This window comes from Dipodomys spectabilis, unplaced genomic scaffold (assembly GCF_019054845.1).
Source record: "Dipodomys spectabilis isolate Male_0828 unplaced genomic scaffold, ASM1905484v1 ptg000138l, whole genome shotgun sequence".
NCBI lineage: Eukaryota > Metazoa > Chordata > Mammalia > Rodentia > Heteromyidae > Dipodomys > Dipodomys spectabilis.
The window spans coordinates 10,917,362-10,932,238 of NW_024870815.1; the positions used below are offsets into that span (position 1 = coordinate 10,917,362).

General features: G+C 36.0%; 1 protein-coding gene across 1 annotated transcript in view; it reads right to left on the reverse strand.

Moving 5' to 3' along the window:
• Positions 1-5,729: 5,729 nt before the first annotated feature.
• The window catches only part of Fgf10 (fibroblast growth factor 10), a 72,137-nt gene continuing 62,989 nt past the window's right edge, over positions 5,730-14,877 (reverse strand). The window contains exons 2-3 of the mRNA XM_042690625.1: positions 8,050-8,153; positions 5,730-6,141 (exon numbers count right to left, since the gene is read on the reverse strand). Of these exons, the coding sequence (XP_042546559.1) occupies positions 5,944-6,141; positions 8,050-8,153 (302 nt within the window). The 3' untranslated portion in view covers positions 5,730-5,943. The remainder of the gene's footprint in view (positions 6,142-8,049; positions 8,154-14,877) is intronic.

The following is a 14,877-nucleotide window of genomic DNA, read 5'->3' on the forward strand; positions in this document are numbered from 1 at the left end:
CTATAGGTTGGATAAGGGGAGTCTGAGCAAAATTTTACATGTGGTTATAAGACATTGAAATGTCTTACAAGCATGTTAAGGTTTGTTGGTATAGAAGTTCTTGCTGAACTGAAAGCATCGTGACTGCTGATCTATCATACATATATCTTTTGAATGGTGAATCCTGTGGTCTTAAGTTATAGGCCATCTACCAATTTCTTTAGGCCTCTATAGAAAAATGCTACAAACTAGATGAATTGAACAACAGATCTATTTTACAGCGTTGGAAGCTAGAAGTCTAAAGTCAAGGTGTTGACAGGGCTAGATCCTTCTGAGGGCAGTGAGGGAAAATGTACCACGCTTCTTTCTTAGTTGCCATCACTGGTGTAAGGAACACCTGGCCTGACCAAGGAACACTGATCTTTGCCTTCTTACTCATGTGGTGCTCTGGTTGTAGACTGTGTTTGTCTCTTCAGAACTCTTATGTTGTATCCTAACTGGTGATATGACTGTATTTGCAGGGAGTGCCTTTGAAAGTTCTGTAGGAAGCCAGCATCTATGTTCTAGGAAGTAAACTTATTCCAGGGAAGAGGAGGAGGAAAGATTGCTGGTAGTAGCTTAAAATTCCTACTTCATTTCATTTGTTTCTTGCATAAGAGTAAGCTCCAGTTATAAAATGCATTTTCTATCCAGTATTCAATATAGCAGGACAAAACTAAGATACTGTGTGTGTCATTATTTACATGCAACATCATCTTTCAATGTTAGAACAAGCCTTGAAGACAGAAACTTTCCTTGAATACATTTAACAGATGTTGGTTTATAAATACCACCCTGAACATATTGATTCATGACATCAGAAATGGTTATGGAAAAGTCTGGTATTTAAATACCACGTGTTAAAATATTTTCAATGTTGAATTGAATTGATAAGTGACTCCTAACTCTAATGTTTTCCATAGCTATTTAAAAACAGTCTTTTTGAAAATTTATAATACTTCACAATACACTGTTTTTAATTTACTTCCCCTTGAAAGACCTCTCTGAGAATATTTGCATTGTCAGCAGTTTAAATTGACCACAGAAATGATAACTTAAATAAATTAGAAAATTGTAAGATGATTTAGACATTTAAGATGTGTAGAAAGTAATTAAAACCAAACTTCAAGAGGGCTAAGGCCATACTGCAGTTGGTTATTCTACAGCTGGGGTCACTGCCGAAGATGTATGAAGGCATATGTTCAATTTACAGTTGTAATGAGGAACATAGGATGTTTTGATTCTTCATTTGCCGTGCTCATCTTAGAGGATGTAATTGCCTATACCAAGAAATGAACGTAGGCTCTTTTGTGAGGAAAAATAAAATAAAGTAAAATGTGCAAAATAATACATGCCACATGCATGTATGGTTGACATATGAGTTGTCTCTGAGTACAGAATTTTTGCCCTTAGCTGCTATCATGATTTATTGTTCATTATTATGCACCTAGGATTGAGACCAGTTTCTTTGCTTGCATTAGTTTGATCATTATTATTTTAACTAACACATCATGTTTATAAATGTGCTTTTACTGGATTTTTTCCCCTTATAAATGCATTTAGTGTTTTATTTTCTTCTAGTTCTGGAAGAAGAAACAGAAATGCTAATTATTTGTTTTATGATGAATGTATACAAGATATAACAGAAATAGAGATCAAGACTTTCTTTTTCCTTTTCCCTTTATTTTCCAAGTAACAAACTAATGGCATGTAATTTTCTATATACTGGCATACTTGAATATACTATTGCATACTCTGGGATGAACTTATAGAAGTATTAATAACATCACATTGTAATAAGGCAAAGAGGATAGGCTTTTATTCAACAAAACTTACACTCACCCAATGATCATTTTATAAAGTTTATAGCTCCTCAGTGTGCTAGCTTGTATTTGGAGCCCTATTCTAGGATTAAATCAAAATAAGTGTAATCTTTTTTATTAAAATGCATAAAATTATAAAAAATTACTTGAACTCTCTCTGATTTGAACATATGGAGAATTATTGGAACTGGTAAAAATGTGATAAAAGTAAATATAAGTCAGGAGCTCTTTTGACCAGATGTAGCTAACAGCCATTCCATTTCTACACCTGCCAGCCACTGCTTTTATGTTCATGCATGGTTTTTCATTCATTGTAGTCCGTGGGCTACCAAAATCTCTACCTTCCCTCTTGACGGACGTGTTAGTGAAGACTGATCTACCTCTCGACATAGTGATTAGTCTAGAAGTTGGTCTGTGAGCTCTCATTCCTGATAAGGTTTTGAGTTTGGAAGTTGAAAGAAGTAAATTGGAAGCAAGCATCAGCCAACCACCAAAAGTCAGTTTGAAATAAGAGGGAACAGATCCTCGTTGGTTCCTTGTCCAGTTCTGGTAGAAATCAAGAGTTTCCCCTTTGCCCCTGTTATCTTTCTAAGAGGTCATTTTCTTCTTTCAAAAGTCCTGTCTAGGCAAATAGACAAGAGCTCATTATAGACATTTGTTGGTTCATGGGTATAGCGCTTTATCATATGGGATTATTTCCTCTGAAGTATTTCAAGCTTCCTACCTGTATCTTTATTTAGACCATGTTTAACTTACTGAGAGGCCAAAGGTTAATTTATTTCACTGAATAATCAAATCCTAAATTAACAGCATCTAAATTGTTATTAATATCCAGTGTTAACACTGAAACATCTAAATCATGTCTATCATCTTGCTAGAGTAAGATGGCAATAACTGGCACTCTGATGAACTGTTTTCCTCCCCACTTTGTAAATCGAATTCATTGGCTTGGTCCATCCCTTGGGAATCGTATTTTTCCATCTCTTGTCTCTTGGCTGTGTTCCAAGAGCATTTCATTGTTTCCCAAGCCATCCTTGTTTTCAATTCATTCTTCTTTATCCACTGTGTAAACGAGGGGACCCAAATGCTTAGGCAAACTGAAAGCATTTGGTTGTTATTAGAGTCAGGATAGCCGACTCACACATGTAAAACATTACAGAAACCTTACAAATGTTTGAGTAATTTTTTTCTGTTGTTGTTGTTTGTGGCCGTGGGGCATTTAGCCACATCCTGCCATGCACACAACCCTCCAGCTTCTTGCTTTATTACCAGGTAGAGTTTTAGGCTGATAAAACAAACAAAGACAATATTTGTATTTTCTTTTCCCAGAGCTTTTTTTTATTGTTTTTATTTAAAGGTAACATACTATATACTGTTCAGCCTTTTGGGAGGTAGGAGAAGGAAGTAACTCTATCCTTAGGAGTCTCCTCATGACCAACACTCACATGGACACACATTTGTGGTTGACATACCTTCAGTCTCTGGGCTCGGACCCACACTTTCCATACAGGAAGAACTCCCAATTTATTTATTTATTTTAAATTATGACATTCTGAAACAAAACTTCTTTTCCTTCAGTAGTTGCAAAAGGGACCAGAATTCTCTATTAATATTGATCAAAGGTGTCATTTAAAAAAATGCAGAAGAATCTCATTTCTCCTTACCAAACTGTTTCTGTACCTATCGCTAATGGGATGGATGTGGAGGAGGAGGATGGTGGGAGAGAGGGGGAAACTGTGTTCTAATTTTGGATACTGCAAGCTTTGATACATTTTGCTAGAAGCTGTTTTAGGGTCTTAAGTACTGTAATGATGACTGTTTATACACAGTCTCTTTAGTAATCTAAATGGCTATGTGGAATAAGAATCCAGTTTTTGCCCTCTTTGCTGTCAGATGTGGTCATCTAATACCACATGTGTCTCACCAAGCATTTAATTTTGGCCGTGGGTGGTCCTTGTTTCTATGTCAGGTGCAATTATTACTTTAAAATAAAAGAGAAAAAGGTACCTAGTTCCCATATGAATGCATTCCACTACAGCTCTCAGACATAATTACCAAGCAAATTTTAACATACAGTATCCAACTACAAAAAAGATTCAACTTTTTTTAGTGTCCGATTTGTCACAAAGAAAGGTGGAAGCAAAGTATCACAAAACACAACTTAGTTCAAAATACTGTGCCTCAAATATATTTTTTTGAAATGTCAACTTTTTTTAAAAGGAGTTATAAAATTTTGACCTTTGTGGGATTATTTTGCGGGAAAATTTCACAATAAAGCTAATTTTAAAATGACAGATTTAATAGGAATGCTGGTTAACCATTGGTACAAGGAAGTTATAGGAGAATTACAATACACCAGTTTTTGTCCAGGTTAAAATTTAGTAAAAAAAAGACACATTTTGGTGATTCCTTTCCTTGTGCCAAAATACGGTGTCCAAACAATAAACAGACTTAAAAAAAGAAAACAACAAGAGATATGAAGATAGAACTGCAGCATCAATATAGTCTTATAGTTATCACTTAAAAGTATTTAGAACACATAATATTTTTTTCTACATTTTAAAAATCACTACAGACACTGCAAATAAGGCTTATGCATTTATTTAGTGGAATACAAGGTGATGACTGGTAATCTTATGTACTGTTTCCTATACCTGCTCTAACAAAATGAAGTTTGATATGGTTATATTATGGAACCTCCTAAAGCTCTTTAACTTTACAGAAAGTGAGTTTTATTTGGTTTTGTAAAGACTAGATCATACGACTTGAACAGATTTCTGTATATGATTAGACATATACCAGGATATATTTGCTCAGGTTAAACCCCTGGGGCAGTTATACTTCAAACCAAATTCCTTGATGGCTCCTTGGGTGGGGGGGGGGGGATTCATTATGTGGGATTTACAAAGAGTTCTTATATATGCAGACAGTCTCTTCACCACTTACTGCTGTGACATATGGCAAAAAAATTAGGAACTCATGAGACCAGGCTACTAAAATATATTTAACCTTTCCTTCATTTAGCATATTCTTCAAGGTGAAGTAATATATTGAAAGAGAAACGCTTATCTTTTCTCACCTATTGGTTTTTGGGAATGGAAACCTCAGGAGGAGTAGCTATTGTTAAGTGTTGGCAGACACCTCTCACTCAAGCCATGGTGGCACACTGCCATATTTATCACCAATGGTTGTTATTGCAGAAGTGGAAATCAAGTCGACTGACAGCACATGGGACACTCGGACTGAATCCCTAATTTCATCTCCTATTTTTGAAGCATCTGCCAAGTTTTTTTTTCTTTGTAAATACTTTGTCGTGAACATGCATGTGGTGTGTTGAAGAAAAAAAAAACAGAAGGTAAGGCAGAGGGAAACTGCTGAGGATACTCTTTAAAACCCCAAAAGATATTTAACATCCTATTAAATAAATAACTTAGAAAGAAATAGAAAAGGATGAAGGCAGAATGCACAAGCATACCATACTATTTGTATTGTTAGAACAGTTTCACCCTAATGTGTTATGTTTTTAACGCCTATCCAATTCTTCCATGGTACCACACTCTAAGCTCTTTTGGTTGGCTATGTATATGGTATGACCCAAGTGCTTTTCCAGTAAATGCTTGCATGTCTTCCCGCTCATCAAATTACTAGGCTTGATTGAGCAAAGAAAGTCTTTGATATGAGTTCGTATTCCATAAATAACTTTCCCGAAGATCATTCAGCAGATTGTTTCATGTTCTATCTCAGAGGTTTCAAAAACAAAAGCTCAACCAAAAAAAAAATAAAAAATAAAAACAAACAGAAACAATCGAACAGCAATGACGACAATAATGACAAAAAAAATACTCAACCACAATGTTGTTCTCTTGGGAATAATTTCCATCTCATTCGATCTGCCTATATCTTGGTTATAAGGCATGACACAGAGCTAATGAAAAGAACATTATAGGTACGTCAGCAGTGAATAAAAACATCTCCAAAGGCTTCCTTTCATTACAACGAGCAGATGTCTGTGACGTGTTTGCCTTCAGTATTATCACGTTCATGAAGAATGGTAACTGTTCTTGGCCAAAGAGCCTTTGATATCCACCAACACTGTCTTCCTCTACGAGTGAACCACCATCGGAAGAAAGTGAGCTGAGGTGTTTTTCCTTCGTGTTTTCTGTCCTCTCCTGGGCGCTCCTTTTCCGTTCAATGCCACATACATTTGTCTGCCGTTATGTTGCCAGTTAAAGGAGGCGTAGGTATTGTATCCATTTTCCTCTATCCTTTCCTTCAGCTTACAGTCATTGTTAAATTCTTTCTGCAAAGGAAAAACAATATTTCATTCCAAAGGTGAGGATTCGACATGACCCAAACCATCTGAAGAACCACCACAGCCCATAATTATGACTGCAAGTTGTCATTTTACTCAAGTGGTGTGCTTAATATGTAATGTCAACCACAGTAGAGTAAAACTCCTAATCACAAAATAGATTATGCGTTTGAAATCATATGGCTCAAATTACTGAGTCAGTATTATAAACACATTTTTAGACTTGAATTAGTGCTTTCAGGTGAGCAAAACCATGAGTTTTACGTGAACTATGTTTTATTTCCTCACATTGATATTGGTATAGAGCCTCCAACATGTAGTACAACTTTGATAGTTAGCTTATATACTCCTCCTAGAATGGGACCCAGAAATAAAAAGTTTATTTCATTTAGCATTTCCTTGATCAAGCTGAGACTGGGATAAAAAAATGCAACTACAGTCACAAACCAGTCAAGTTATGTCACCCTTTGAGTAATTAAGATACTAACGCACAGTTCCTACCTTTATCACAGGGCTACCGTGCTGTTCTCAAGTCTTCCTTGTATTTAACAAGTATGGGTTATGTAATTATTTCATAATTGTTAACATGTTGATATATATTAAATTACTTGAAATTAAGCCTTATCAAAGATATGTCCAAAAGTATCTGGCATATGGCAGGTAGATGTTCATACACTTAATCAACATATTTCTTCACAAAAGAGCAAATGGATAATTTTTTATTGTTATTATAAAGGCGATGTACAGAGGGTTACAGTTAAGTAAGTCAGGTAATGAGTACATTTCTTTTTGAACAGCGTCACCTCTTTCCTTTTTTGTCCCAGTTTTTTGCCTCACAGCCTTCTCCCCCACAAATTGTACAGTTTATTTTCAACAGTGTCTAGTGAGCGTCACGGCTGCATTTGCTCACCCTTTGTCCCACCATTTCTGTGCTCCCTCTTACCCTCCCCAAAGTGTACATGAACTTACATACAAAACAAAAACAGTGACAAAGGAGACAAAAGAACAAAACCAAAGCCAAAATAACAAGAAAATCTCTTGTTTCCATTGCTTGGAGTTCATTTCAATAAACATCATTTTATTTGATCATATACCTATGCTATTGAGCCTTTGTGATCCTCTCCTAAGAATATCTTCCTTTGGTCTCATTGTGTGAATGTCTAGAGCAAGATAAATTGTTATACTGTCTATAGTTCAGTTTTAATTACAATTGCAATGTTAATGACTTTAATTCTAAACTAGCTCTTTGTTAATTTAAATGTGACCATAAGAGAACTGGGGCGAGTTTCACTGCAGGCGGCAGAGGAATTCACACATACTAATACTTGGTATTGCTTGCAGGCACTATCAGCATAGTGCCTGCAATGAATGGTATAGAATATTTTTCCATTGATGATGTTCAAGAACAATACAAATTAATGATTATTGTCTAGAAAAAAGGAATCTTTAGGCTTCCTTGAATAACATACAAAACAATGTGTTTTTTGGTATACTTCCTCATTTCTGATTTTTAACAAAATGTAAACCATAATCCCATTTTACCTTCAGCTATAAAACAGCACACACACACACACACACACACACACACACACACACACACACACACACACCGCCAACCTACTCAGTTCAGAGTCTTCTTCCCCAAAATTTCTGCAGCTCCGGTGCCAATCTGACCAGATGCTTCTATGTATCTGATTCACAAACGCCAGCAACAGCCTGTGTGGCAGAGTTGGATAAGCTGCTGTGTGGGCCCTTGAGACTCAAAAGATCTGTCCATTGTGCTCTATTTACCAGCAATAGAACAATGACAAGCTTTTCAATGTGTGGAATAAACATTCCCAAACTGTGGCCATGGATTTGTGTGGTGGATTTTGTAAACAAGAGCAGAATACTTACTGAGCCATAGAGTTTCCCCTTCTTGTTCATGGCTAAGTAATAGTTGCTGTTAATGGCTTTGACGGCAACAACTCCAATTTCCACTGATGTTATTTCCAGGATACCTAAAACATATAATTTACAAAAGCTGATTGTAAACATTGTACAAATTTAGTTGACAAAGTAAAATCAGCTGAAACGATTTTCTACTATTTATGTATACATACATATATATTAGAATTTTTCATTGTTATTAAAAAGGTTTTGTACAGAGTGGTTTCTATTACATATGTCAGGGAAGGAGTGAATTTCCTTTTAGACAATGTCTTTCTTTTCTTTTTAACTTTATTTTACTTTATTGTAAGGGTGATGTACAGAGGAGTTACAGTTACATAAGTAAGGTAATGAGTACATTTCTTGTCAAACATCTTTACCTCTTTCCTTTGCTCTCTTCCAGTTTTCCCTCCCATCCCCATCCACAAGTTGTATATAGTTCATTTTCAACATAGTGTCTAGTGAGATACCACTGCTGCATTTTTTGGTTCACTTTTTTTTTTTCGTGGGGCCTGAACGCTGGGCCTAGGTGCTGTCCCTCAGCTCTTCAGCTCAAGGCTAGCACTCTACCACTTGAGCCACAGCACTACTTCGGGCTTTTTCTGCTCATGTGGTGCTGAGGAATCAAAACCAGGGCCTCATACATGCAAGGCAAGCACTCTACCACTGAGCTACTTTCCCAGCCTGGTTCACCTTTTGTCTCTCTTATTTCTGTGCTCTCTTTACACCTACTTGAAAAGACAGATAAATGACCAAGACAAAAAGAAAACACTTGTAATCTATTATGTATATTTTTTCAGCTCTAGAAACAAAGGCTAAAAGAAATTGGGGGTGAGGGAAAAGAAAGGAAAGCAAACCTGTTTAAATGTGTCAAAAACAAAAAACAAAAAAACAACCCAAACCTAACCAGTATTTCAAGCAAACCCAGGGAACAAGTAGTAAAGCTTTAAAAGGATTCCCTTCCATATACAGGAAAATATTGTTTTAATTAAAATGCTTCCTTTGCTAACTCTGCATTTTCAAACCCCATAAATATTGAAACAACTTTACTCATCTTAGCCTAGATTTCACAAACCCTTATCAGAGCCCACATCTGTACTATGGTATTAAATTAAATCCATAGCATATGTCAATGATATGTCAGATTTACCTCAATCTGTAAAAACATTGGTAAACTATTTTTCTTTTGTAGGACACTTAGATAAACTAAATCTCTTGGCTATACTTAACTGATAAGTTCGTTTTTGGCAAACGTGTGGACATTCTGAGATATAGACTGATTACTTCCAACATCCACACAGTCTTTAAAATAACAGAATCAATAACCTGGATTGCTGAAATTTTTTTCTAGAAAGAGGGGAAAACTGATGAGAGTTAGTAACTAACAGTCAGGTCCTTTCCCTTTTAATAGAAAAGTTTAGATTGGTGCGTCTAAAGATGATTTTGTCTGAACAGTTTGGAGATAGCTTTAGGGAAAGCATTTGATATTGTGCTCAAACAGCCCACACATTTCAGGTTAAGAAAATCTCAGGAATGAAAACCACTTATTTCACAACTCTTTAGAAAGGTAGGGTAGGGAAGTAGCAGCACAATTAGCATGTGGACTCTGGAGCCAGAAGATCTGGTTTTGACCCCTGGCTCTGCATGTGTTATTAGTAATGGCCATAGGACAAATCACAGAACTGTCTCTGTGTCTCAATGTTATTTACAAAGTGGGCACCATAGTAACTTCTCTCTTACAATCTAGTGTTGATAAATGAGACAGTGCATGCAACATGTTAAAGAGAGCTTAGGATCTCACTCATTTTTAGAGGGAAGTTTTTCTCCATAGTTCTACATTTTGGAACTTCATCATTTAAATGTAAATCCTGAATAGAACAGACAACACTCCATAAGATGATCACAAATTATAACTTTTCAGGTATCACCTAGCATGAGAAACACTGTAATAAACATTACATACAAAGGGTACATTCATATGCGTTCCAGAGCGGCACAGTAGCACACTCTTACGATGGGACTAGCATCTTACTCTTCACAAGCTGGCTTTTTGGACTAATGGAAATGCTAGCACTTGGTAACTGCAAAGCCTAATCAGAGACTTGGGCCAAGACTATATGCTGTGGAATATTCTTTCTCTGTATCCTGTACAAAGTGTCTGATCTAGCACAGAGAAAGTACATTGTTCTAGTTGTAAACTCAAACTAATAAAAAATTTTTGAAGAGTGAAGAAGACAACATTGTTATATTTAACAGTCCTTTCCTCATGCTGGCCATTGCTTTCATTGTAATCCATCCTAGCGTTTATGCCTTCTACCATTAAATACATATACCACATTTATTTGCATATTTTAAAGTATTTTTAAAATATTTCTTTAACTTCCATAGTAGCCCTCTAAGGAGTTATTGTTATGTATAATTCCAGTTGAACAGGCAGAAGATACTAGAAGATGCTAGGTGATATGATGTATTACAGTACTCTATGGTGCTACAGGGCATTATGCTTGGCCTAACATCTAAGCCTCTGGTTTTTCAGCTTGTCTTGCTCTCAGTTTCTCACTTTTCTCTCTTTAATACCTTTCTTCTCCTTCCTATTTCTGCAAGTGAGTCCTCTTGCAAAACTGTCTAACCACACTGATCGCACATTAGGACTTAATGCATGTTGCTATGTCATGAAGAGTAATGTCTAAGTCCTAAAGTCTTACCACGTGATACAGAGCAAGGCAGGAGGTTGAATTCTGGCATTAAATATTTAGGGTACTACCTAATTGTTTTACTCAAAAAGCAAGTGCATAATGTCACTAAATTGCAAAGTGGAAATACACAGAAAAGACAGCAATAAGGAATAATTTAGCCAAGGAAAAAATGAAACAAATGAAAAGTGATGGTGGGATTATGATACAGGAACAAGATTGAGTTTACTTAAAAGTAGAAGCTTATGATATAGATATTACCAAATCCTTCACTGAGGCTGCATGAGGTAGATCACATTTAGCTAAGAAGTCCCTGTCTATTTTATCACAAATGGAAACTCAGTATCTAAAGAATCACTCAACTTACCTAGATAAAGCTAACTTGAAAAGGATTTTAAAAATTTATAACATATTTTATATCTCACAGGGCATTATGTGATGCTCCAACACATCTGTATGCTGTTTTGTGTGTGTGTTTGTTTGTAGCTCAGGTGGGAAGACACTGTCAATATGGGCTCTTGCATAGCATGCATAAGGCTCTGGGTTCAATCCCCAATACACAAAAAGGATGAAAGGAAGAAAGGAAAGAAATAAAAAGGAAGAAAGGAAGGAAGGAAAGAAGGGAAAAAAGGAAAACAAAGGAAGGAAGGAAAAAAGGAAAGGGAAAAGGATAGAAGGAAAAAGAAATACCTAGGTGATTTATAGCCCCCTTACATTCCAAAAACAAGTTTTAGGTGCACCATATATCAATAAGTTATACTTTGGACAGTGACTATATTTTATTTATTCATTTATATATTTTGCCAGTCCTGGGGTTTGAACTCAGGGCCTTGGCACTGTCCCTGAGCTCTGTTGCTCAAGGCCAGCACTCTACCACTTGAGCCACAGCACCATTTCCGGCTTTTTTTCTGTGTGTATGTGGTACTGAGAAATCAAACCCAGGGCTTCATGCATGCTGGGCAAGCACTCTACCACTAGGCCACATTCTCCCAGCTGACAGTGACTATATTTATTTTAAACATTTACAAATGTAAATGTGACTTTCTGAAGGATTGAGACTAGAAGACTTCTCTACTTTTTCAAAAGGAATTTCTCCAGTGTTCTCTGCTCTTTGGTGATGATGATCTAATTTGCTGTAAAATTACTTTTGAAATAGAGCTTCATTTTGGAATGTTGTCTGATGATTTTTACATAGGTAGCCTGTAATTTTCTAGGTTTATATTTGGTATAAAACTCAATGTTCATTCAAGAGCTTCCTGAGAGAAAGTGAATGAAGAAGATACTGAAGCTCCCTATGTTTCCAGTAAATTATATGACTCGTTCTACAGTTATCTAAAAGTGATATAATTTCAAAATCAGTTTGTTTTTCAAAGAAAGCAATATCCCAGCAGTTTATCATCAATAACAGAAATTTTCATTCATGCAAATAAGGTTCCCTATGAATTTAAAGACATATTCAAATAATGAATTTTTGTGATTGTCCCTCAAAATATGAATCTCTTGGTTTTGACAATCTGTGCACTTTGTGATTTTTTTGGTTGTATGTTCTTCCCCCGTGGTACAACCCCTGTTGTCATTGTATTTGATTCTGGTGCCCTGCATCTTGTATATACATTTTTCTAATTTGGGGAGGGAAAGGGAAATAATAAAATGCTGAAGTAAGGATACAGGATGACCCATTGTAAGGATGAGATGCACAGGACGCTATGTTGAAAACGAACTTTACAACTTTGCCGGGAGGAGGGGGTTGAAAGGGGGAGGACCTAAGAAGATAAAGGCATTGTGTTAGGAACTGAGAATGCAGACTCAGATTAAATGTGGTTTTGGTTTTGGAAATTCCTCCTACTTACTGTGAACAAGAAGATAAATATACAGAGAATCATGATTAAAACATGTTACAAGGAAACCTAGCGTAATGACGAGGCAGCTTGTACAAGCTGGGTTGACAACACACACGTATCACTGGACATGAGACTTAAGATGAACTATGAAGAGTAAGAAGTGTTCAGTGGGGAAGGTGGGAAAACATGAGCAAAATCCTAAACATGAGACAGTGGGACATTTTCAGAAATAAAACAGAAGTCTGGCTTACCAACTAGAATGCAGGCAACCAGATAGAAAGTGGTGACAAGCGATGGTAAGAGTTAAGGCTCAGATTTGTAACAGCTTGTACAGACTAGAAGTACTTCACCCAAAGTAGATACTGCTTCAAAATACATGTTGTTGGATTGTGTTTGTTAAAATGTAATACAGTGATAATAATAAAATGTAAGTTATTTCTATGATACTGTTCATCATCTAGTAAATTAATAGACTATTTTCTATATGACACATGTCTTATTTTGTAATAGAGTGATTTGTGTTGTACATTGTGTATTTTTTTCTTTCAAACTTTTATTCATTTTTGTTTGGAAATATCTTAAACAACACATTGCACATAATATGTTCAATAATTAAATGTGGCTCCATAGTTAACTGTTTACTGTGAAAAGGTTAAAAAAACCAATTACAGTTCTCAGCAAGCCCCCTGTAATTCTATTAAGAAGTGCAAAAATAACTTTAAAAAAACCCACAAAAACTTATATGTTGGAACAAGCCAGGTGCCAATGGCTCAAGCTTGTAATCCTAGCTATTCAGGAGACGGAGATATTAGGATCTTGGTTCAAAGCCAGTCCAGGCAGACAACTTGAGGAAACTCTTATCTCCAATTAATGAGAAAAAAAGTGGAAGTGCTAGTCATTAAAGGAGATTGTCTTGTCCTTGAGATCAAGCTTTAGTACTGGAACACACATTAAAAAGAAATCAGCTCTTATCTAGTAGCAGATGTTCTGTACGTGGAATAACCCGAAGGTCAAGATTTCCATGTAAATTGCCTTCTCTTTTCTAGATGAGAACATATACTTGGTTTTTCTTTAGTTTTGTTTAATTATCTTATAGTAGTTGTGCAAAAGAGTTGCCATTTAACAAAGCAGATTATAAATACCATGTACCTAGAGCCTCATGAGTTCAGAACCACTCACGTCTGATAGTTTTCTCTTATAACTTACTTCTCTTAACTCAAAATAGATTATGATGCTCTATAGTTTGATAGCTTTAGTCACTGTACTGAAATGTATCAAGATTCGTATACTGAAATATATAAATCCTAACCCTAAAAACGAAAGCCCTCTCTCCTTCTCCAAAATTGTAATCAGACTCCCAAACTAATCTTTTCGATTGTAATCTGAAAACACCTGTAGAGCTACCCAGGGTTGTTAACTGCATTTGTGCTTAATGGCATTCTGGATATAGACCACATATGGACCACACCCAGTAGTAATGGGACACGTTGCTTCTAGATTTGGTCACTGAAAGCCTTTCTTTCCATATAGTCTATGGCCTCCCCCTCCCACACACACACCCTTTATTTTTTTTTACTTCCCTAACTGTAGGGAACATTTTTCTTCCCTACTAAGGTCTGAATGTGCCTGACAAAGTTTAGATGTTAGAAATTTAAAAGGGGTGACATTCATCAAGATGCATTGTACTCATAAACTGACCTGTTCAGGTGAAACCCCTTTTGTACAAATACTTAAGGTTAATTTTAAGAAAACGATAAGACTCTCAAATCTTTTGTATAACAGAGCAATGAAATAAAACTCATTAAAAAATCAAATCCCAGATTTTTATGTTAATTGTATGTAGGAATGGCCTATTGATTGACACTGGAGTCTTACAAACTTCTGTTTGTCCCCACACCTTCCTTCCTTCCTTCCTTCCTCTTTCTTTCTTTCTTTTTTTCTTTCTTTCTTTCTTTCTTTCTTTCTTTCTTTCTTTCTTTCTTTCTTTCTTTCTCTCTTTCTCTCTCTCTTTCTTCTTTCCTTTCTCTCTTTCCTTCTCTTTCTTTCTTTCCTTCTCTCTCTCTTTCTCTTTCTCTCTCTTCCTTTTCTTTCTCTCTCTCTTTCTTGGTTATTTTCAAACTTCTATCTGCCAATCTCCTCCTCTCAAGTTGCTAACATTACAAGCTGGAGCCACCATGCCTGGCCACTTCTTCAAATTTTTAAAGGAGAAGTAAAGTTATGCCAGGAAATTTGGAAGGAGGTTAGTGGAAATGGGAAGAAAG